This window comes from Astyanax mexicanus, chromosome 17 (genome assembly GCF_023375975.1).
Source record: "Astyanax mexicanus isolate ESR-SI-001 chromosome 17, AstMex3_surface, whole genome shotgun sequence".
NCBI lineage: Eukaryota > Metazoa > Chordata > Actinopteri > Characiformes > Acestrorhamphidae > Astyanax > Astyanax mexicanus.
In genome coordinates this window covers 47,188,855-47,213,069 of record NC_064424.1, presented here as the reverse complement: position 1 = coordinate 47,213,069, position 24,215 = coordinate 47,188,855, and the positions used below count along the sequence as shown (strand labels likewise).

Genomic DNA, 24,215 nt, shown 5'->3' with positions numbered 1-24,215 from the left:
TATTGAACATAGTCTGCTGTAAAACCAGGCTATTTGTCATCTCCTTCCCCTTTGTCCCTTTCACTATGGTTTAAAAGTGTCTTTTCTTTGGTTATATTCTTGCGTTACAGCCTCAGTGGCTCCGCAAAAAAAAAAAATCAGGTCTGTTCTATACATTCATGAACACAATCTGCCTCCCAAAGGTACTGAAAGCTCCAGTTTTCCATTTTTCTCTCCGAGTTGACTGGTAGCAGTAAGCGAAATTCAACAGAAAAGGAGGGGGTGCTTGGCGGTCTCGAGTGACGCTCAAAACACACTAACAAAGTATTCCGGGATTTGTAAAATTAGCGATAAATGCACTATATACTGGCAGGCCAGCTCTAATACACATTTGATATAGTCTCACGGCCCAAATATAAATACGGCCTGAGTTTGACACTGGTGCATAAACAAAAGAAGAGGTAAAAGAAGAGAAGAGGTGTTGTGCTAAAAACCCGTCTCTCCGCTTGGTGACGTGCAAGCACGGTGATTCTGTATCTACTGTAACTGTAGATTAACCTTTATTTCTAAACACTAATAAAAGAATCACAGGAGAATCAGTTATACTCACTCTGCTGCAGGACAAACCAAGACTTGAAGGGAATCAGATTCTGCATTCAGCACAGATTCTGGCACAACACCTACAAACACCTCTTACTGACAACATTCTACAGATCAGTGTGAAGTACACGCAAACTAAACTGCAGAGTAAAACTTAAAACTAACTGAACTAAATTAATAACAGGTTCTGACCTTGTTGCGCATCTCCTGGACCTCTTTAGGGTTTGTGTTGAGAGGAACAAACTGATTGGCCACAGCAGCCTGTCGAAGGCTCTCCTCCTTCGTCCACTGCAATCACCAAATCAAAGATTCAAACAAAATAACAGAAAAAAAACATAACATAAAAACATACATATACCAAAATGAAGAAATATACACAAGCTTAAAACAACAATATTTCATGCTTTTCAAATTATAAGAAAAACGAAAATGCTTAAAACTGACATTTATTAATTGCAATATTATACCACAGAGCAACGAACCAATGATGATGAACTGGATTTAGTTAATTAATTATTTTAATAAAACATTACAAAAAAAATAGTACAATTAAATTAGCATTACTAAATAAATGTGTTCCTTCTAGTCTGGTAGTCTATATTTTTCCTAATTAAACTCAACAGAAAAGGTATTTTTCATATATTTTATGAAAATATTTTATTTTCTGTGGCTGTAGGAGGCTATTTCTAAATAAAAAACCCAATAAACAAGTAAACAAAATGTCTTGTGCGCATTATTTATTAAATCCTTCGGTTTTAGTGCAGCTCTGAATGTGTTATGGCTCCATCTTTGTACTTAAGTATTGCGAGTAATTCTTTTGTAAAATGTAGTACTGAAGTAATAAAATTAAAAGTACAGTACTGTGGACATTACTTACATACAGAAGTGAAGTAAAAATAATACTACAGTACATACAGATACAGCATTTTAGTATTTAAATACGATAGTGAAGTAAAATAATACTCCAGTAGATACAGTAATTTAGTATTTAGGTACAGTTTTTACTGTATTTTTTGTTTTTGCTGTTTTACAGTATTACTCCATTAGTCTGTTAATACACACTCAGTGTGTCTGTTGATCTACATGCTAGCGATCACTAAAAGTTTGAAATAAAAACATATTTATACAAACTAATCCAGGTAAAGAGCTCTACTCATCATAAATCATCATCATTGATTGGTGTCGCTGCTGGATTTACCGTAAGAAAGGAAACTAGATCCTGAACGACGGAAATAAAGAAGAGAAGAAGAGAAGAAGAGAGAGGGAGAGGAAGGTAGAGGATGGGAGGAGGTCGTGAGGAGCAGCAGGTGGCGTTGGGGGGTGAGGCAGAAGCGCTGTGTGCTTTTAAAGCTGTGACTGTGAGGCAGCGTTCTGATCCAGATTAACACACACTCCCAAATCCATACACACATAAAACACACATACAGGTACACACACATGTTTATACACACAAACACACACAATACAGGGCCAATGCGTGAGCAGGACATACCCGTTTCTGTTTAAGAATTAAAAATTACCATAAAAAGCGAAAAAAGGCCCAAATTTATGACTCAATGCAACTCTAAAGTCTAAATTCATTAATAACAAGGGAAAAATGCTGTGAAGAAAAGGGAAATAGACAGTGGTGTGAGAGAGTTTTAGTGGCAGAATAACGAGAAAAAGCTCAAATGTCGGAAGCCAAATAGAATTATCGCATTATCAGTTATAAGCCAAGCAGACAGCCTGAACTCTGGAGAAGACGAAACCAAAACTTCACGTGAAGCGTTGCTCTTTTAACATGTGGTTTAGGAGCATGAACTGTTCAGATTGTCAAATAAAGATCAGATAAAACAAAAAATTATACACTTAGGATATATATCCTGTGATTTTATTCCCATCCAGAACGATCATCTAGGTGTTTTTCTCAGACGTCCTCTGAGAAAATGACAGGCTGAATTATCTACTGTTTTTCTCTGAACTTCGTGCTCCTCCGGTTATTTTAGTCCCGTCCGGACACACATCTCTGAGTTTCATCTCCTCGCCTTTAATAAAATAGATATTTGTCCACTGCCGCGCACCGTAATTACACCTTGGGCGCGACAGGGTTTCCATGGAGATCCATATACAAAAAAAAAAACACAGCAGCAAGTGGAAATGGAGGAGCTACTGAACGCCGCGATGTCATGTGACCAAGAAAAAAAGCCTAAAAACTCACTGATTTTATCACTAAAGAGTAGAAGTGTGAGAAACTAATCCCATCTAGATAGAGCTCATTACAGCTCTCCAAAATTTTGAGGGTATCGTTTATATTTTTTAATCGCATCAGCCCTGCATACACACACACAAACGAAAACAAACTGTACACACTCACACATACTTACACACACACACACAACAATAACTTAGTGCATAAAGTTAGCAAAGATGGATTGAGCCACGCCCAGTAATATACAATACGGTGCCACACTGTCCATTTTTACAAGCAATAGGCCGCTGTGGGGAGGACTATAAAAGCTATAATGTTGATTATAGCTATAATTCATAAAACATTCAGCTATACATAACGATAATGATGATGCACCTGATGTGGTTTTGGATTATTAATATCTATATGCACTCACGTCAAAAAGATAGTTGTACCCAGAAGGAATCAACTGACAGGAATTAAACTTCTACATTACATTATTTAACTTATTAAACAAATAATGATGTACATTAGCAATATAGGACATTCAATTCCAAGGCAAAAATATAAATATATATGCTCTAAAGATGGCAAATACCGATATTCAGTTATAGTTGAGTTAAAGATGGTTGATGATCAGCGAATGCATGTTACAGTCGTTTAGACCGTAAGCCTTCTAACAGCCTGTTCACTGTTGAAAAGCAGTATTTGTTAGCGACAGGCTGCGAAAAGTAGCATGAACAGCTGTGATTTATTGCAGCTTTTAGAGAGAAAACGTATACATGTTTTCAGCGCAGAACCAAAAGTCATGAGGAAGGGGTTCCAAATGGGCGTTGGAGAAAAGGAGGGCACATGGGATGAACACGTAAACATGAAATACTCACTGATCACGAATAGAGCCTCACAACACAACACTCGCACTCCCCCAACTAGAGATAATCGTTTGGAGAGTTAAGAACTTCACATTGATTCTCTTTACGCTTTTTCTTTTTTTTTAAGGACTTTTTAAACAACACTCATGCTTGGGAACAGATACGGGAATCTGTCATCGATTCTTAATCCTCAAATATACAAACAGGAAACTCAAATTTAAAAACCAAGGATTAAAAATAAAGCCAACTCAAAATCAAAAAGGCCGGTTATTAAAGGAGAGGACCTGGAGTCATCAAACCGCAAGCAATGACTCTGCAGATTCAAGTCCACTCCAAAAGCAGCAGTGCTTTAGCCTTTCCCTCCCTCCTGCTGATAGCATTCATAAATTAGATATAGTATTTTATTTCCAAAAAATTAAAAACGAACCCTAAATAATCGTTTTGCACCTCGTTTGGGTCTTTCTGGTCCTTCAAAGCTAAAACTACAACAAAAAACGATTAGAGAAATCTCGATAAACTACTGTTCGAAAACGAATGGTTCTTCTATTATCAAGGGCATTTTGATTTCTTCTTTTAATGCGTGATAAAAAAGTCAGTCATTGAGCAGTGAACAAAGTCTATCAGAATGAGGGTTTGGTGTGAAATTTGTTTTTTTTTACAGTGGTGCTGAATGGAAGCAGGTCTAGTGCCTCTACTGGCTGGTTGCGGTATGTAACTCAACCCACATACATATGTTTTTCACCCATTTTCCATCTCAATTTTCTTCTCTAAACTGCCTTTCCAACTAGTTATAGTTCGTTTTTCCAAATATTGCTGATATTCCCACTTATTTTCCGCCCAGGAATCAGTTTTTAAGTGTAAGAAGTTGGGGATACACTTAAAAATGAAAAGAAGGAACCAACCATCAACATTACTAGTAGTAGCTAGATAAATAATACTATTAGTAATCATATGGTCAAATTAACGGACACATTGCAATTTACACTTCTTGTTTGCTGGATATTAAAATACAATGTTCAGTGTAATCTACTTAGCTAGTCAGTGCATTTTTTCCCGCAAAATCTTATTCTAAAGAAGCGTTTCACACCAAACTCACTCTGAATTACTTTGGTCGCATCTTGAACTTGTTATTTCTTGTAAAGTTTTGACAATACTGTTCAATTTCTTCAAATAAGAGGTCTTTCTTTAATATCCTAATAACTTTCTATTAATACTCTAATGCATCAAGCGCAGAAATGGGTCTACAACCGGAATTTTCCCAATTTTTCCGTGAATGTAAAGCATTATATGGCTCATACGCCTTTCAAGAAATGGGAAACACTTGAACAATTCACTTATGTACAGAGACCCTTATTGGTTCTTGTCCTGTAACTACAAAACTGTACTTAAACAAGTAACTTTTCCGAGGGGCTTAATCATAATAATAATAAAAATAATACTAATAATAATAATAATAATAATAATAATAATATATGCTCCAACAAACCTAGTTAACAGATAAACAAAAGCACCAAGGAAAGCAATAAATAAACTAAACAAACAAGAAAAAAAAGCCAAGAAAGAAAGCTGTAAAAGCACAAGTGATAAGCAACATCATCCAGCCACACCCACTTTAGGAACATGCCACGCCCTCCTGGTGCACCAGGAGACCAACCACAATGCATCTGACAAAGTCATGCAACACAGCATGCACTGGGCAGCTAGAGAGCACCCTGACAGCCGAGAGACTGATAGGGAGAGGACAGAGAAAGGGGCGGGGCTCTGCACTGTGATTGACAGGATACTAAATAGGAAAGAGATTAGTGGAGGAACACGAGTTTCCTCTGTTCAGAAGAGAGGAGGTTAAACTAAAGAACACACTGTATTTGTTAAATCATCATCATCATCATCCAGGTGAGGATGAGCGCATTCCGACAGTGAGGTTAGTTTTTTTTTTTTTATATAGTAACACAATTATTACGTCACATGTTTATCTAAAATTAAAAAGAGCTTGTTTAGACCAGGTCACTTCTGTTACAACTAAAACTACTTTCTTGTTAAGTTAAACAATCACTTGTTGTTAATCTACACAGATTTCTCTCCTGAAAACTGTTTATTTGGGTGAGCAAATTGCTTCCTTTTTTTTTTTTTTACTACAGTAAGCTTAGATTCCTGAATTATGCATTAGCATTAACGACTGACCGCTAGCAGATAATGTTAATGCTGCTCCAGCAGTGCTAGCCGGGGCTGGGAGCAGGCTACAGGCTGATAATACTCACCTCTGAACAGGGAAATAGAGATTAGCGGCTAATGCTAATGTTAAACACTTTAACTCCTGTATAATGCTGTACTTCATTCGAGTGGTTTTACTGCTCCTTAATACCTGACTGGTAAAACTGATACATAAGGAGCACCAGATTCAATCAATTAACCTTTATTTAAACTCGGAGTACAGTATACGATTTTTGGTGCACAGTCAGTGTGAAGAGCTCCCTCTATTGCTGAATGTTGGTAATGCAGATTGAGTTTGCTGGTATTCACAATATTATCGCAGTTCTACTAATGTGTGTATTATATATATATATATATAAAAGCTTATATTGTTATATCAATAAAAATCTATAAAGATTAATCTTACAGACTTATCTATCGTACATTATGTTTTCCTGCCAACAGAAAACCCTCGATTTAAAATGCTGTGTATTACAGGTACAACACTAGGCTTAATATCACTGCCTGAGAAACTGTAAAGAAGAAGTGACGAGGTATAAACAAGCTCGGAATTTCAAAAACCTCTGTCGGAAATGTTTCCAGAGAAAAGAAAACTGTCAGTTTCTTTGTAAGTGGAATAAAAGGAGGAAATAAGGGATGAACAGAGTGGAGAAAGAGGGAAAATCTATCCACTACAGCAAACCCATCACATCCACTCTGAATCTGAGGCAGGTGCGGTGGCAGGTGTCGGGGTGCTAGCCAGCTGCCACAGACGATCATCATTCAGTAGCAGTACTGTTTCTAAACTATGAACAATAAGGTAGGCACAGACCAAGCAGTTGGTTATACAGCTTGGCACGCAGACACCGGACGAGAGAGACTGCAGCAAGGGTTTGACGTGATCGTGTGTTATGTTCGTCCACACCTTAGTCTTCGCCTTGGGGCTGCCGCTGCCTTCCAGGCCCTCCTCGCAGGCCTCGTCCGGCCGGCCGGCGTTCAGCCAGCGGCTCTTGTCCCGCTGCTGCCGCTGGAAGCTGTGCTTCAGCGGAGAGCGAGCCCCCGAGTCGCTGTCGTCCGTGTAGGAGTAGCCCGTGGCGGAGGGCGGGACCTCCACGTCACTGTACTTTTTAGCTTTATCACGCAGAGCCGGGCAGCGGTACGGATAGCCGGTCCTGTAGCCCTATAGAGAGAGAGAGAGATTTATATAGATTTATTATGTTGTCTCTTGTACTTATTACTGCTTATGCACATTACGTTCTAACGTGTTTTCTTCTAAGGTACAACTCTTTTGTTGCTTTGCAAAACATCAAAGAGTTTTTTTATTCACTTTTTAATCTACTAGTGCCTCTCTAAAAGAAGAATATCATTGAAAAGGTAGTTTATTTCAGTAGAGTGAAGAGTAAAGTTTCCACCAATCAGTGATGGTTTGCTGACAAATTTGACAACTTTTATGGAGATGTGGATTTCATTTTCCAGCAGGACTTGACACACTGCCCACACTGCCAAAAGTTCCAATCGGTCTTATATAATATTCTTAATAGATTTCTAGTTATTTTTGGGTTTTTATTGGCTGTAAGCCATAATAGTCACATTTTTTGAGATGCATTAGTATTTTTGTTATGTTCAAATATTGTGGTGATATTACTGCACTTTGTAAGGACTTCGTTTGACAGAGAATTGTTTTTTTGTTTTTTATGTTTTGACAACAAAAAAAAAAAAACAGAATCTACACATAACATATAGCGTTACAACAATAACGATGCATTTCTTCTTTTAAGACAAAATTCTTTTTTTTGTTTATTGCACTTGAAAAATTCCCCATTTTACCAGATTATCCAGCATCCGCATGAGGGCTTCAAACTCCTGCTCCCCGATCTGCCACTTCAAGCTGGTCCCGTCTCCGACTGGTTCTGGGTGACGAGAGCGGGCTTTATACTTCGCCGGGTCCAACATCACCAGATTATCAGGACCTCCTGCACTGGCCAGTGTGCGAACCTGCAGGTAATAATAATAATAATAATAATAATGATAATTAAAAAAATGTATGTAACTTTTCTTTAAATAAGACATTAAATCAAGAAATTTAATGTTAACTTGACGGTCTATCTACGTTTGTTTGTTTTTTAGACTGTAAAGCACAGTTTCAGCAGATGTGAGTAATGCAATATGCAGGTATACAACTTAAAAATAATAATCACCTGAATTTCACAGGCTCTAACCAGATTGTGGATGTAGTAAAAAGACTCTTCCACTGTTTCTCCTACTGATACCAGCCCGTGATTCCTTAAGATCAGCACCTGAGATCACACACACACACACACACACAGATGCACAAACATCTATATATACACTTATAGACACTCAAAGCACATCTCCCAGAGATATTATTCCCTCAGATAAAAATCCAACAAGCTCGTTTTAGAGTTATCAGACACTTACAGTATTTATATAACATCTCAAATGATAAAATTAGATCAGATTTATGATGGACCATCTGAACACCCAGCAACCTCAGGACCCAAAATGTATTTATTACTACATAATCATCACTGTTTATCCTCCCACCAGCTAACCAAGGAACCCCACTTTACTCATAAATAACGGATCCTGAAATTTAGTAAAACATTCAATATCAGCACAGTGTGTAAAAAATAAATAAATAAATAATTAACATTAAAAATTATATGCTGACTGGATATCGTTTTAAAAATGTTAATACAAATACAAAACGTTTTTTCAAAAAAAGTCTTTCTACATTTTGACAAAAAAAAAAAAAAAAAAAAAAGTGACTATTATTCTCACACAACATATTTTTTTAACAGCAGACATGAAAAATCTCATTCTCATACTCTCATCATGAGAAAATCCATCTTTTTTATTTGAATCTTGTCGGAACAAAAACAATAAGCATTTTGTTTATGGTGCTTTAACTTTTAAAAAATTCCCCACTTGCTCCCAGTACAGTTTTTAAGAGTTCCTTTTAAGAAATATGAACATAAAATGCACACTCTTTCTTGATTAATGGTATAAAAATATTTTGCATTATTCAAAAATGTATTTGTAAAAGTCTTATATTTTATTAGCCATCGATTCTTAAAGGATAGTAATTAGTTGCTCAATATTCATAGAAATTTGAATATTGAATATATATTTACATTTCTGTACATGAGCTCAGCGCTTCTGCGCATGCTCTATCCGCATTATAATAATACATTTTTCTTTAGAGAAAATAAGCACTGATTTTGCTTTAGACCTTTCAGTACTCTGTAGTACTGAGACATTTTGGTCTATATCTTTATCAGCTGTAATTCTGACTGGTGATGAGCACACAGTACCTTGCTGGTGGGGCCGAGGTTCTTCTGTATGAGGACGTTCTCCTCCTCGTCCACCAGAATACCGTGGTAATCGTGGTACGCCACTTCACCCAGAGATAAAGCCTCAGGAGAAATGGGCAGGAGACCACACTTCATCGCAGATACCTGCAGAATTACACAGAGGAGCCACTGTCAGATACACCGCTCACACTGATACAGATAGAGAGGGTTATTATTTATTATTAACATATTTAATATATACACACACACACAACATCTACATTAAAATAGTAGGTGTTACTCAATATTACATTTTTAATTATAGTAATTATATAGTAAGAATATACAGTACAAAATGCAGAAATTAGAGTGAATACTCAATTACGCATAACTAACCCTCATTTTCAATGCGGATGAGCATTTACAATTAAAAAAAAGGTTAAAAATTATATTAAAATTAAGATCAAGTATTTAAATTAGAAAAGGCTTAAATAAGGAACATTGTAAACAAATGAAATTGCAAAAGTACCACAGAAATAAAAACAAAACAATTTAAGATTTAATTAAAGAAAAATAAAATAATTAAGAATAAAATAATAAGTGGGCAGGCCAACATTTAAAGCAGTCAAACAAAATTTAAATAATTTGAAAAATAAAAAAAATAAACATAAAAACATTTAAAGATAATAAAGAAAAATTTGAATTCAATCTAAAACCATTAATTAACTCAGTACATAATAAGTACATAATCTTAATGGATCTAGTTATCATAGTACTGTAATATTATGTGTGTGTGTGTGTTACCGCTGCTCCAGCAGGTGTGTGGATGTGTACGATGCACTTGACGTCGGGGCGAGCAGCGTAGATGGCGGAGTGCAGAGTGAAGCCGGCCTGATTCACACCCAGGTTAGTGCTGCCTCTGTCCACAATCTCCCCCTGCAGGTTAATCTTCACCTGAAGATCAGATTATAGACAAACCGTCAGAAATCAAAACATTAAACATTATCATTTACATAAATCATCATCAGGGCGGCGCCTTACCAGACTGGAGGCGGAGACTTCACTGTACAGAAGACCAAACGGGACGATCAGAAAACGCTCCTGTTCAGAGTTTAGTCTCACCTGAGGAGGGAGGGGCACACACACGTTTACCTGCTGATCAGTTCATAAATCAGTTAAGAATCATAATGTGTGCAAGAGAGAGAGAGAGAGAGAGAGAGAGAGAGAGAGAGAGAAAGAAAAGAAAAAGCGAGGACAAGTGTGAGCCAGAGAGAGGGGACAAGTGAGGAGAGAGAGACAAGAGAGAGAGACAGAGAAAGAAAAGTTTGGGAGGAGAAGAGGGAAAATAAACGAGTGACAGAGAGAAAGAGGAGGGGACAAGAGTGAGACATAGGGAATAGAGAAGGAAAGAAATAGAGAGTGAAAGAGAGGACAAGTGTGAAAGAGAGAGAGAGAAAAGAGAGAAAAAGAGAGAAAAGAGAGAGAGAGAAAGAACATGTGTAAAAGAGAGAGAGTGACAATTCAAATATTGTAATTTATTTATTATCCTTTACTTTTGTCCTAATTTGATTATTATTTTTGTATTTGTTGTATTTGAAATTTGAGAGAGAGAGAGAGAGAGAGAGAGAGAGAGAACAAGGGTGAAGGAAAGTGAGATAGAGGGGGGAGAGGGAGAGACAGAAAAGCCAGAGAGAGAGAGAGGGATAAACTCACAGTTAAGTGGTTGTATATAAGCTGGGACCAGCCGAACAGATCAGCGAGACGGTAGAAGGCAGCAAGTTTACAGCGCAGCAGCTTCTCTCCTTTCTCATACGCGATAGAGTCAGAACCCCTCAGATCATTCACCGGGGTCACCATACCCAGACCTACACACACACACAGAGAACACACACACACACACACACACACACACACACACACACACACACACTTTAAAATTTCAGACTTTAAAGCAGCAGGGCTCACCCTGGGCTCTGACCCCGGGGCAGGATGATGCTGCTGCTGCTGCTGCTGCCAGAGTTTTAAAAAGCAGCTAATCCTGTAACTGCAGCCGCCAAGACCTCGAGCATCTCAAACAGCATTAAATAAACCTCTCCTAATGAGATAAGACAGACAGCAAGGTGAAAAGGGTCACTACTTGTGCAGTACTTGTACCGTACACATACTGCTGCTTGTGTGTTTTCTCATTTGTAGTTGGAAACAATAATAAAGGAGAAAAGTCCGGTGATGTCTCGATCACATTTTACTGCTTTATCTTGGTTTTAATGTAATTTTCATTTGATTTTAAGTATCACCAAATACTTTTTTATATTATTGAAACAACAATATAAGTGCCAATATTTGCATGAAATAAACTAATAAAATGACTAAAACAGCCATTTAATTTTTGTTTTATTTAAATATGCATTAAATAAGCAAACTAAAAAAAAAAAAAATCAATAATTAAGATAATCTGCATCAAATCCCATAACAGTTGTCAGCATGTTCACCTGTTTGCACAGGGGACTTGGGTTCAAGTCTCTACCTGTGTGGATTTTCAATATTTTTCCCTTGTTCACATGGGTTTCCCTCAGGGATCATAGTTTTCTACAGCAATCTAAAACCTGGCAGCTCTGAATTGGCCTGCTGCATACTGTATATATGTGGTTGTGTGTATATATATATATTTATATATGTATGATTTTATGTTCTGATATGGATTTGCACTCTGTGTCAATGGCTAAGTGATTAATGCAGTCCTTCTGGTGAGTAAACACACACACACACACACACACACACACACACCTAGTCCATTTAGAAAAGTACGGCAAAAAGAATAGGACCCTGTGGAGCAGATACATAAAAAGGTACCTACTGGTACTTTTGCTAATGCAAGGTGTCGACTAAAGGGGTATAAAACCCTGAAACCTTACAATGTACTTTACACTACAGAGTGTGTGTGTGTGTGTGTGTGTGTGTGTGTGCGCGTGTTTCCTTGTCCTTGTACACTCACTCATGTTGAGGGCAGCCATGCCCCCCTGTGGGGCGGCAGGGTACATGGTGGGGACGCTGGTGGTCATGAAGTCAGCGATCTGCTGCAGAGCCAGCAGGCTGGTGGGGTTCTTTCCTTTCTTCATCTGATCCTGGATCAGTGTTTCCAGCTCATCACAGAAAGCCTGAAAACACACAAAACACACACACACCATCACTCTCACAGCTAGGACAGATTCATGAGGCTCATGAGTCTAATTCTCGAAAAAAGTCCCTAAGACAAAATTAAAGTTTCGTCAGATTTATGACGTGTTTAAGTGTAGTTTTATCCACAGCTCTGACCTTTCACAGTCTAGAGCTGCAATATTAACCATTTTGTTAGTCGAATAATCTGCTAATTATTTTTTTTCAACCCCTTTTTTAGTGCGAAACTTTTAGGGCCTTAGACTAATTTTGCAGTACATTTTGATTGCTTAGCATGTTAGCTTTTATATCCAGGTTTTTACATCTGGCTCTGATACACAGTTCAGAAGATTCAGCGCCTTTTGTCTGTCTGAGACGACCCATTTTTCTTGTGAGCAAAGGTATTGGAACTTGTTACGGTCAGTTTTGTAATTTTTTCAGAACAATTTTTTAGTTTTTTATCAAAATCAGGAAATATATAATGACATAAATGTGGCCTATATTGTTCAGTCCTACTGATAAGCTATGAAATTCGGCATAAAAAGGCTGTGTTGGAAATGGCTCCATCAAAAAGCCAAAAAGAGTGTCTTAAGAAAACCTCAATGAAAGACTAAAATAAACGTATATTGTAAATGTAAATAAAAAAAGAGAATGATGTTTATTTGAGAACTGAATTTAAGAACATTAATATAAACCTCTTTGTGTTTATCTTAAGTTTTTCTTAAAAAAGGTTTTGTGATTCTCGCTGTTTGAGTTCTCCGCCATGTTGCTTTCTGAAACTTGCCCATAAAAAAAGCTAAATCAGGACTAAATGTATAAATATTTGATTTTGTCAATGGATCCAAATAGAGCTTAGATACTGACTGAATCTGCCAGCGCATCAAAAGAATAGAAATATAAATATTAAAACAATGAACTGCTTAAAGTTTCAACCAAATCAAAAATTTTATCAAATTCTATTTGTCACATAGATAGTAGACTTGCAGTGAAATGCTTTGAATGACAGTCTGCTCACACACGTTACTTAGAGTGCAATAATGCAGATGTGTCAAATGCAAAGATAAAAGAAAAAAGGTAATCAAGTATAAACAAGATAAATATGAAAATATAAAAAGAGGTATAAAAACTAAACAGAGAGTAGAAGTATAGAATTAACTTTGGAATATAAATTGTAAATAGCAAAGTAAAATAAATCTATATAAATCTGTGTGCACACAGATTAGAAATGTGCATAGAAAAAAGTTATTTGTAGTACATTTGTAGGTGTATTTGTCCATTCAGCTATCTCTTCAGCTCAGTACAGCCAGAGGGCAGGCTATACTACAGAGGAATCAATCACAAACAATCCAAAAATCATCTCCAAATATCCAGCAGTGCTCCTAATCCCAGTCCGGTCTCGTGGGAACTCTGGAACAGAACTGACTGGTCTGTTTGAGATCCCGGTGCAGACGGGGATTACAGAGTCTGAGAGCTTCTGCTTTATCTACAGCTGAGATAATTCAGCACCAGCAGCCTATATTCAGAGGACCAGCAATGTGCCCACATTAGGAGACGGAATAAAAAGTGAATTAATTACTGATTGATTGGACAGTCTATGAATGTTTCCACTGATCAGCGGATCTCAAACATTTCAGACCATGCATCTCCAGCGTTTTCATGCTCCACCGTACAATAATTAATTATCAAATGCAGTCTATTATCCTTTATGCTACTTTCAGAGAAAGCTCACTGCAGCAGGCTGGAAATAAATGTCCATTAATGCTGCCTAGAGGGCAGCAGAGCGTTGAGAGCTAATTTGGGTTTAAAGTTTTGTTTTTGGCCAATTAGTGATCCATTAAAATTAGTTGCACCTAGGGATGGGAATTGATAAGATTTTTCCGATTCCGATTCCCTTATCGATTCTGTGAAACGATTCGATTCCTTATCGATTCTCTTATCGATTCCAATTTGGGGAAAAAGGAGAGCAAACAGTTTCATAAGCACCAACTTTGTTTACTTAAATATCATACGACCTTACAAACTCAACAACAAGGTCAACATGTCCACAACAATGTGCAACTGGCAATATGGAAATGTAGCAAATACTCTCTAATAATGTTGTGTGCGCAGATGTTTGTGCATATTTGATGTATTCCCTCCCGGCGATGTTATCAAAAATTTACAATGGTTGCAAAACGCCCTGTTGCCATCCTTGTGTAGCGTGAAATGAAGCCAAACTTTCGAGCGTTTTAACCTAGTGGACGCCATTGAAAAGACGTGCTTACTGAATCATGCGTAACTTGCGTAACATGCGTAACTTGCGTAACATGCGTAACATGCGTAACTTGCGTGATTGTGCTGTCTGGAATCGATAAGAGAATCATTAAGCAAGGTGCCAAACGATTCCGTGGAATCGAAACACACGGAATCGATTCTCAACAGGAATCGATTCTCGATTCCCAAGCCTAGTTGCACCTTTACAAATTGGATGCATCGCATTCAGGCCATTTACCATATACCTGCTGTGTGAACTATCATAATATAAAGACCATGATCATGGATACTACATTGCTTTAAGCGTGTAAACACCATCTACTGGAGCTAACATATGGGCCATAAACACTTCGCACTTTACTTTAACTTTATCTACAAATTATTGATTATTGTTTACTGTAAATGTAATATGCTGGAAAGCTTGAGACTGAAGAAAATAACAGGAATATAGTGTAGAGAGAATGTAGCCTACATGGTATCCCTAAGCTAATTATTGTGCTACTATTACTATTATTATTATTATTATTATTATTATTATTATTATTATTATTATTATTATTATTATTAACAAAACTATAGTTATTGTGAATGGTGGAGTTCCACAGGGTTCAATTGTAGGACCTATGAAACTGTAAAATTACTTTTAAGCTTTTATACAGGATATACCAGGTTAAATACTGACCACAAACAAAATCAGAGGTAAAAACGTATTATATTTTAAACATTTATATTTTTATCATCTGGTGTGGCACCCTGAAATGCTTTAGCAGTAAACATACCACAGTTTGAGAAGCACTGCTGTAATTATAGGCTTACGTCTCAGAATATAAAGCAATTCAGACTAAAGTACTGAAGTACTAAAGTAGTGTAACCACAGCTGAGCATCAACTCCCCCTAAAGTAAGATCACGAGTGTTAAGATGATAAGAGAAGTTCTTGTGCTCTTCTCTGTTCTTCCCTGAGGGTTTCTCTCTTCCTCTTTCTTTCTCTCTGCCTCTCATTCTCTTGGTATGAAGAAGGGGGGTTCCAAAACACTCTCCACTCCCACCAGCCTGATAAAGACAATCTTTATCTGTCTGTCGCCAAACAGATTTCTAAACTGCTACAGAAATCTGCCCCATTCTCCTCGTCCTCGGCCAGCGAGTCCAGACCTCATGAGGGGCTTCAGTGTTGGCTGAATGCACTGCTGTCACTGACCCAGCAGAACCAGCCTTGGTTTAAAACACACAGAGGCCCTGATTATGAGGCTGAAATCCCATTACATGCAGCTGGGAAGAGTGGAGTGTATTATACTGAGAGAGGGTTGAACAGTGCATTTGTTGGACCGTTATGTCCATACTGACCCTTACAATACTCAATAAAAAAATCAATATCAAAAAGGCACAGATTGAAATGTTTCGGTACTGCAGAGTAACAAAATAAATAAATAAATAATAATACAAAAATGTAGTGCTTGTTTTTGATACTAAATGTGACTAAAAAACACAGAAAGCGTGCACATCTAGGTAAACGTGTCCAAGTGATCTAAAGTCTGGCTCTACTTCAAAACATCTCGCCACTGGGTGGTGAGAACTGAAAAGCTAAGCTAAGTTTAAGAATTCTTAAAATGTTTCTTTAAACTAAAATGAGTGTTGGATGTTAATCTACACAGATTTCTCTTCTGAAAACTGTTTATTTGTGAGTAAAGTGCTTAGTTTTCCATATGTGCACTAAGGCTTGGTGCAGCAGCATTAGTATTAGCAGCTAACCGCTTGCTCTAAGGTGCACTGATGACTTTTGGGAAAATTAGGGGATTTTAAGCGCATCTTATAGTGCAAAAAATACTGTGTGAAATGAAATGTTCTATTAAGCTCTTTAGAAATATGGTGTCTGTGTGTTTTTGTGTTTACCGGACTCTGCAGTATCATGGACACTCTCTTCCTCTGCTCCATCATGTTGAAGTCCTGTCTGAGGTCTGGGGCCATGTTTCTCTCTCGCTGGTATTCGGGGCTGCTCTCGTCCACGCGGTCGAAGTAGCGCTCCTTATGGGGCGGGTTGGTGGGGGCGGCGGTCACCACCCCAACACCTGAGTCTCCGTTCATCCTGCGATCCGCACCTGGAACGATAAAACCTCCATTAAAAACACACACAAGGACTGGATTTTTTCTTTAAAACAGCAATATGTGAGAATTTTATGTTTTTTTTTTTTGTTTTTTTTTTTGGCACCCCCTTGTCCGGCCTGTCACAATAATTGCAGTGTCGATTTATCGTACAATAAATGAACATGAACTCAATCATTTTTGATAATCGTGATATCGTCTATTGTGTTTATTTGTATGTTTGATGACATATTTAACAGTATTTAAAAGTAGGTGAAGAAATGTGTACACAATTCCCAACCTAATTGTAATATATGATTAACTCAAATTTTGTTATTCTGTTCTGTTATCATTATGTCAGTGGCATTTAATAGTTATAAAATTACAAAAATATTGTGTATCGCAATAATTTCTGGGCCTACGCCTCATGTTCATTCTTGCTTCCCCATCAGACACGCTTTACACATGCATTTCTGGACAAGCTTGTATTCTACACTAATACAACTCCGGTTACACAGCGTAGGGGTGTATCGCCATATCGGATCGTACACAATAATATCAACATAAATATATATTTTTTTATATCGTGATCGATAATATACCCTGAAATATGGTGCCATATCACCCACCCCTAATCATCACATCAGGATACTACTTTTTTACTGTTTTTAGCTAAAGAAAAATTCACTATTCTCATTTCCCATTTTATATCATGATATTACTTTAGGGTCATATCGCCCACCCCCTAACACAGCATTGCACAGTTCTGGAGAAAGAGGCCTTTTGCAGTTCCACCAAAGTTCCAAAGTGCAGTAGCAGCGTTCTGACCACAGAAAATGACATTATCAACATTATTCTAAAGCTGTAAATATCCTACATAATTCCCCTTTAACTGATGAGTTCAGAGAAGCTCCAGCCCTGACCCGACTCCACCCAGTCAGCCCGACAGGAAGCGCAGCATCAGTTTCCTGAACGCTGTTTTACCTCCTGCTGCAACAGATTTCAAAACACTCGCTCACTACAATAGACGTGCAGATAAGATAATAAACAATCATCCCTTTGTGTTCAGTCTCTCACACACACACACACACACACACACCACAAAGTGTACTTCGACAGAGAACAGCCAATAAACCTTCAAAGCTATCCTCCGATGTGTGTGTCTGTGTGTGTGCATGAGCTTTGTGTGTGTGCACAAGTGTGTGTGTGTGTGTGCGCAAGAGAGAGAGAATTTAAAAGCTTAAAAAGCTCCAAAGTGCATTCATGGACATAATGTGCCCCAACAATGTCCATTAAGTACTTAAAAGAGAGAGGGAGGGAGAAAGAGAGAGAGAGAGAGAGAGAGAGAGAAACCATGAACATCAAACACTGATTTTCTACCTTTAAAACATCCAGCAGAATCAGAACAGAACTGTTAAACGACAGGTTTAAGTTTATTTTATGTTCTAAATAAGTTTTTTTTTTTTTTTTTAATACTTCTTTATAAACTGTATTTTCCAGCTGAAAGATACAAGCTGTACAGGATGCCAGGATGGAAGTAGCTTAAATAGCTTAGCATTAGCACTAGTATTAAGTTATACAGGAGTTTTAGTTCAGTTCTCCAGCACTGAGACTCGAGACTGGGGCAGTATTAGCATTAGCCACTAACCGTGCTAAGCACTAGCTCTTTCATCGTTCAGAGGGAAATATTATCGCCCTGTAGCCTGCTGCTAACACTGGCTAGCACTGCTGGAGCATTTTTAGCATTATGTGAGCTAGCGGTGAGCTGCTAATGCTAATGCTGCTGCACCCAACCTTAGTGGAAACCTGATCCTGAAAAGCTGTAAATAAACCGAAGAGCTTTGCTTTACTTTACTCACCCAAATAAACAGTTTTGAGGAAAGAAATCTGTGTAGATTAACATCCAGCGCTTACAGTTTTATTTACTTAACTTTAATTAGAGGGAAAACATGGCGACACCCATGTTCCTTATTAGTGTTGCATAATACACCTTATAATCTGGTGCACATTATAAATGAAAATAGACCAGAAAACGGGTGTTTATTAATTGGGCGCTTGATAATGCCTTTATTTTCTTCATGTGAGCGTAGTGATGATCTGGATGGAGGGGGTTAGAGTGCTGCTATTCTCTATATTCACAGCAAGACTGCACAGAGAGAGAGAGAGAGAGAGAGAGAGAGAGAGAGAGAGAGAGAGAGAGAGAGAGAGAGAGAGAGAGAGAGAGAGAGAGAGAGACTGACTCAGCTTTATCGATTGTCTAATGTCTTTTGTCAGACTGAGTGCTGGGTGGTGCCAGCTGGGCTATAACTCTTCTTCCATTAAAAGCCTCCAGCCAGCCCTGGTCCAGCACTACAACAATAACCACAGAGTAACCAAGAAACAGCACGACTCTGAACCTGCAGAAATACACCCACACTAACGCTTCGGCCTGGATCAATACCGACAGAGCAGTCTACTGCTACCTACAATACACCTCCAAAAGTATCCACACAGCTCTCAGCATTTAGCTCCTTCAAAACCTGTCCTAGAAATGCTAAACTACGTTAAAATGTCTCATTCCATTGTTTTTTTTTTTATTCATTTTGAAATGTCTAGTTCAGCCACTGATCTAGTCTTAAAGTCTCTGTAAAACACACAAATCCACCGGAGATCCTATTTAAACCTATAGTTACTTACACACAGAGGTGGGTAGTCTAGGTCCAGAAGGTAAAAATCCACCCCTTAAATAAATAAAATCAAGGAGATTTAGAAGAACAGAAATGTAAAACAACAGGTTTAAGTTTATTTTATGCTCTACTCAAAACACACAAAAAAATTAAGTATCAGTATCAGTTCACTTATGTCACTACTTCTTTACAGTCCACCTATAAGATACGAGCTGTACAGGGCTAGGATGGTAGTAGCTAAGCTAACTTTACATTAGCATTAGCATTGGTTTCCTGAACTGCAAAAAAAAAATAATAATAATAAAAAAGGCAAGCACGCTTTTTTCTGTGTAAATGTCATGCATAGACTGATCTACTGTGGCTATCTCTATCTTTGCATCCATATATTTTTTTAATAAATGTAAATATAGAGTAGAATTGCATTTAACCAGACCACTTTTTTAGTTAAAAACTAAAAGCCATGTTCAAATCCCGTTTATGCAGCTTGCCATCAGCTGCCAGAGCCCTGAGAGAGCACAGTTTGTCTTGCTCTCTCTCTCTCTCTGGGTGGGTACAGTACAGTAGAAGGCGCTCTCTTTCTCTCTCATCACTCCTAGGGTGATGTGGATCAGCACAAGGCTGCGTCTGTGAGCTGATGTATCAGAACCACCAGAGTCGCTGCGCTTTCCTCCGAGTGTTAGTGCTGTGATGCTACTCGGCAATGCTACAGTATCAGCAGCAGCTCAAAAAGAGGCGGAGTCTGACTTCACATGTATCAGAGGAGGAATGTGCTAGTCTTCACCCTGCCTAAGAAAATTTGAAATAAATACAAATAAATAATAATAATAAAAAGGAAAACTATGCCATTGGAGGAAAATTCATGTAGCAGAAACCCTGAACTATCAATAGGAAAAGGTTCAGGGACGAAACAGATGTTTAAGAGCAGGACGGGACATTCGAGCACGAGTTCCTGCCCTCCAGAACCAAAGCTGAGTCTTCAGAATACAGATCACGGGTGAAACGACTGGAACTAAAGCAATGAAGTGAAATCTGACCTCCACTGTGTAGCATAACAGTCCCAGAGCAGGAAATGACTAGAGAGTTGTGTAATGGACCTAGCCTCTGGCCAGCTGTTAAACACACACACACATACACAGACACACACACACACACACACACACACATAAATAAATCTACTACAGATTGAACAAAACTGCACAAAACGTGATCAAATCCACCACATTCAAATAAATAAATCTCAAATTAATGAACACACACAAACTGAACATCATTACTATATGATAAACCATCTGTTTTTAATCTAAGGGACCCTCATTTGACTAAATAAGCATTCTGCTTCCTGTATGTGTTAGTGGTAGAGGTGGGAGAACTACAGTACAAAAGGGTGTAAGAAAATATCAATAAATTGAAGTTTTGTGATGCATCAAAAACAGTATTGAATTTTATTTATTGTTTTAAATGTAAAGGTTAAGTGAGGAGGATGTAAAATTTATTATATATGGTTGTCTGTTTTGTCAATGTAAATAAATAAGTTACAAAGCTCTGAGTTTCCTCTTCTGAAGTCTCCATTGCTCCACCAGCCGCTCGGGTTCAGTAAAACTGAGCCGGATCCTCTTTTAGAGGCTGTACGTGTGACGTAAGTACGTAAAGACGCGTGACGTGGCCAGAAGAAGAAGAACTCCCGCAAAAAGCGACCAAACACCCCAGTTTTTAGAATGAATATACTATTAGGATTAGCAGGGATGGTGGTTCAGAACACTGTTACCAATAAACACAATATTTAATCCATATTCTTCTCCACTCAGAAATGCTTCTGCTTTCAGTTTAGAAACTAAATAAAACAGGCTGACACTTTAATATAGTGTGCAATCAATTATTAACCTTTATGAATAGAAGGCTAGTACAATACAAGACTTCTACAAATACATTTTGTAATAGAAATTATTGTGAATTCATTTCCTTTGGGGGTGATGACTTGTAATCATAACATTTTGAAGAGTATTTTTTCCAGAGCAGATGATCTGGAAAAATGGAGCATTTTATATTCATTTTTCATAAATAGAACCTTTTAAAACTGAACTGCATCCAGTATAGCTTCAGCAACAAGAAATGCTGCTGTTTTCGCTCCTAATAAAGTGCCACAAACATGCTCATTGTTTATTTTTGTTCCAACAAGATCCAGAAAGATGGAGTCTCTCATGATGATAGTATAAGAAAGAGATTACTCATGTCTTACTCTGTCAAAAAAATATGTTGTTTGAGAATAATTATCACTTTTTGTATTTTTTGGGTATTTGTATCGAATTTAAAGTAAAAATGTTAAAACGATACCCAGCCCTACACCGGACGGCGCAGTAATTTTTAGATTATTTACTATGCGACATGGTGAAATGAAACACTATATAACTGTAATCAGAGCAGTGATGCGGTGCTGGAATTTTCGGAGCTGCAGCGTTTGGACGTTTCTGATGATGCTTCACAAAGTGGATCTGGAAACGCGTGGGACGAGCGCGAGGCCACGGCTCCCGTCTCCTAGGAAACCGGGCAGGCTTCCACCGTCTCCCAGTGCGATGATCTGGTTTCCACGGCGTTGGGCTGCGGTTTCCCGGGCTACGGAGTCCGACAGGGGTCCAGCAGATACAGGGTCTCTCTGTGAAACTTCCTGGCTTCCTGACGGTCCATTCATACACATATACACACTGACACTGAACCGACAACACTGGAGAAACCGTGGATTAGAGCTGATGATGATGAAGAGCAGGATGAAGAAGAGCACATCGTTTTCTTTAATCGACTCTGACTTTCCTCTAGAAGCAGGAGGGATGCTCCATGACAATAGAACGATCACAATTACTTTTTGTCTGGACGAAGTTGTCAAAGATATAATGCAATATAATACATTGTTTAAGGAACACTTAAACTACCATTATTAGAAATATTAGTGCGGACATGAAAAATAAACCCAAGACTGTTCTTAATTATTATTTAAATTCAGAAAAGACTTTTTATTATATAAATACAGGTTTGGAGTCACTGTCTTTAAATCTGAATATAACTGCTGTTGCATTTAAGTTGGAACAGACAGTAAACTTGTTCGCTAAATGTAAAAAAAAAAAAAAAAAAAAAAAAAAAAAAAAAAAAGCAGGATTTAGTAACACTGAGTAATAAAAAAAAAAAAAAAAAAAAGTTGTCACTCATATTAGCCTCTCTAAACCTACCCTATGTTTTAAAAACTACTGGTCCAGTGCATTTAAGGTGGAATTTAAGGTGGAGCAGTAGAAAAAAAAACCTGAACATTTCTAACGCCATCTTGCTTCTTAAATGGGAGTGTCATCACGTTTTTTCCCAATATACTGTAATTCTACCTCGATTATTTAAATGCAGCAGCTAGTGTAACCTCTGCTTATATTGTTATTTTTTTATATCCCCACAGAATTCGTTTTTAAAACGTTATTCAGCTCTATTCAAAAAGGTGTGGTTATTGTAAAAGGGCTGGGTTACACCGAGCCGGGGCGGGACCAATGACTGTATGGGCGGGACCAGAGACTGTGTGAGCTCTGTGGAGGCAGTCATCAGGGGCGGGGTTATTTAAATGAGAAGGCGGTCTCTCCACAGTCTTTCACCGTCCTCTGGTCTCTACTGCGCTCTACAGAATCGGGTATCAGGATCGCCAACATGGAGGAAGATTTTGGCTTTATTTTCATTGAATGTATGGGAACGTCAACACAGCGTCCATCTTTTTTACAGTCCAGCAGAAGCCCAGACCTAAAGCCATCCAGTATCAGCATTAAGGTCATTTATAAAGTCTGTTCTGCATAAACTCCACATCTCTTTCTGTTCAATAGAAGAACCCGAGCTCCAGAAACCTGCCAGTCAGCCTAATCCACACACAGCAGCATCTAATTACACTCAATGATCATAATCAGCTTTTTATGCTGTGCGTCACTGCAGTTCAGAGCAGCAGAAACCTCTCACAGTCTGCAGCCTTTATTACACCCTTATTCAGAGGAGTTCACTCAGGTTTAAAAGACTGAATCTGTTCAATAATGTTTAAAATCAACTCATCATCATCATGCATAAAGTACAGCATTACAATAAAGTGGGCCGGATTTAAACACAATACAAAATAAACCACCGTCTCGACACAAATCTTTACATGTAAACTAACTAAAAACGAACTAATTCAAAATCAATATATACAGATCTGTAAAAATAGAAAACCACTTAAAAATGATGAGTTTCTTTGATTTTACCAAATTAAAAACATCTGGAATATAATCAAGAGGAAGATGGATGATCACAAACCATCAAACCACCAAACTGAACTGCTTGAATTTTTACACCAGGAGTAAAGCAGCATAAAGTTATCCAAAAGCAGTGTGTAAGACTGGTGGAGGAGAACAAAAACCAGGGTTATTCCACCAAATATTGATTATTTATGAATATGAACTTGTTTTCTTTGCATTATCTTTTCTATGTTATGTCAGCCATTTCCCTGACATTTTCTGTAAATAAATGCTCTAAATGAGAATATTTTTATTTGGAATTTGGGAGAAATGTTGTCTGTAGTTTATAGAATAAAACAACAATGTTCATTTTACTCAAACATAAACCTATAAATAGCAAAATCAGAAAAAAAGATTCAGAAACTGCTAGTACACACATGCTAGGTCCTTACAATACTGTGAAATGATTGGGTCCTTCATTGTTCTCTGGCCTGACAGATGCTTTTAGACAAATTGGGAACACAGTGTCTGAACACATACAGGCCACGGGAGTCAGAACCAGACGGGCAGAGCCAGCTCTCCATTGGTTTTTCCGTTTATAATCAAGACGACCTCAAGTGAACTCTACTGCTAAATTCTCCCACCATCCTGCAGAACTCAGAACACTGAGGATCATTCTGTTTAATAATTATAATACTGTTACGAGCTCTATTCAGAC

The 24,215-nt window shown here is 37.8% G+C and overlaps 1 protein-coding gene and 1 long non-coding RNA gene across 14 annotated transcripts in view; one reads left to right on the top strand and one right to left on the bottom strand.

Moving 5' to 3' along the window:
- The window catches only part of LOC125782410 (uncharacterized), a 318,736-nt gene that overhangs the window by 200,014 nt on the left and 94,507 nt on the right, over positions 1-24,215 (top strand). The window lies entirely within an intron of this gene.
- The window catches only part of add1 (adducin 1 (alpha)), a 57,082-nt gene that overhangs the window by 18,295 nt on the left and 14,572 nt on the right, over positions 1-24,215 (bottom strand). For 9 of the 13 annotated variants that reach the window (XM_049466346.1, XM_049466348.1, XM_049466340.1 and 6 more), the window contains exons 2-11: positions 16,417-16,622; positions 12,115-12,277; positions 10,836-10,987; positions 10,164-10,244; positions 9,927-10,076; positions 9,144-9,287; positions 8,007-8,105; positions 7,636-7,803; positions 6,641-6,988; positions 772-867 (exon numbers count right to left, since the gene is read on the bottom strand). In XM_049466346.1, the coding sequence (XP_049322303.1) occupies positions 772-867; positions 6,641-6,988; positions 7,636-7,803; positions 8,007-8,105; positions 9,144-9,287; positions 9,927-10,076; positions 10,164-10,244; positions 10,836-10,987; positions 12,115-12,277; positions 16,417-16,608 (1,593 nt within the window). In that variant the 5' untranslated portion in view covers positions 16,609-16,622. The remainder of the gene's footprint in view (positions 1-771; positions 868-6,640; positions 6,989-7,635; positions 7,804-8,006; positions 8,106-9,143; positions 9,288-9,926; positions 10,077-10,163; positions 10,245-10,835; positions 10,988-12,114; positions 12,278-16,416; positions 16,623-24,215) is intronic. The other 4 variants (XM_022676681.2, XM_049466351.1, XM_049466344.1 and 1 more) reach the window with 1 other exon arrangement.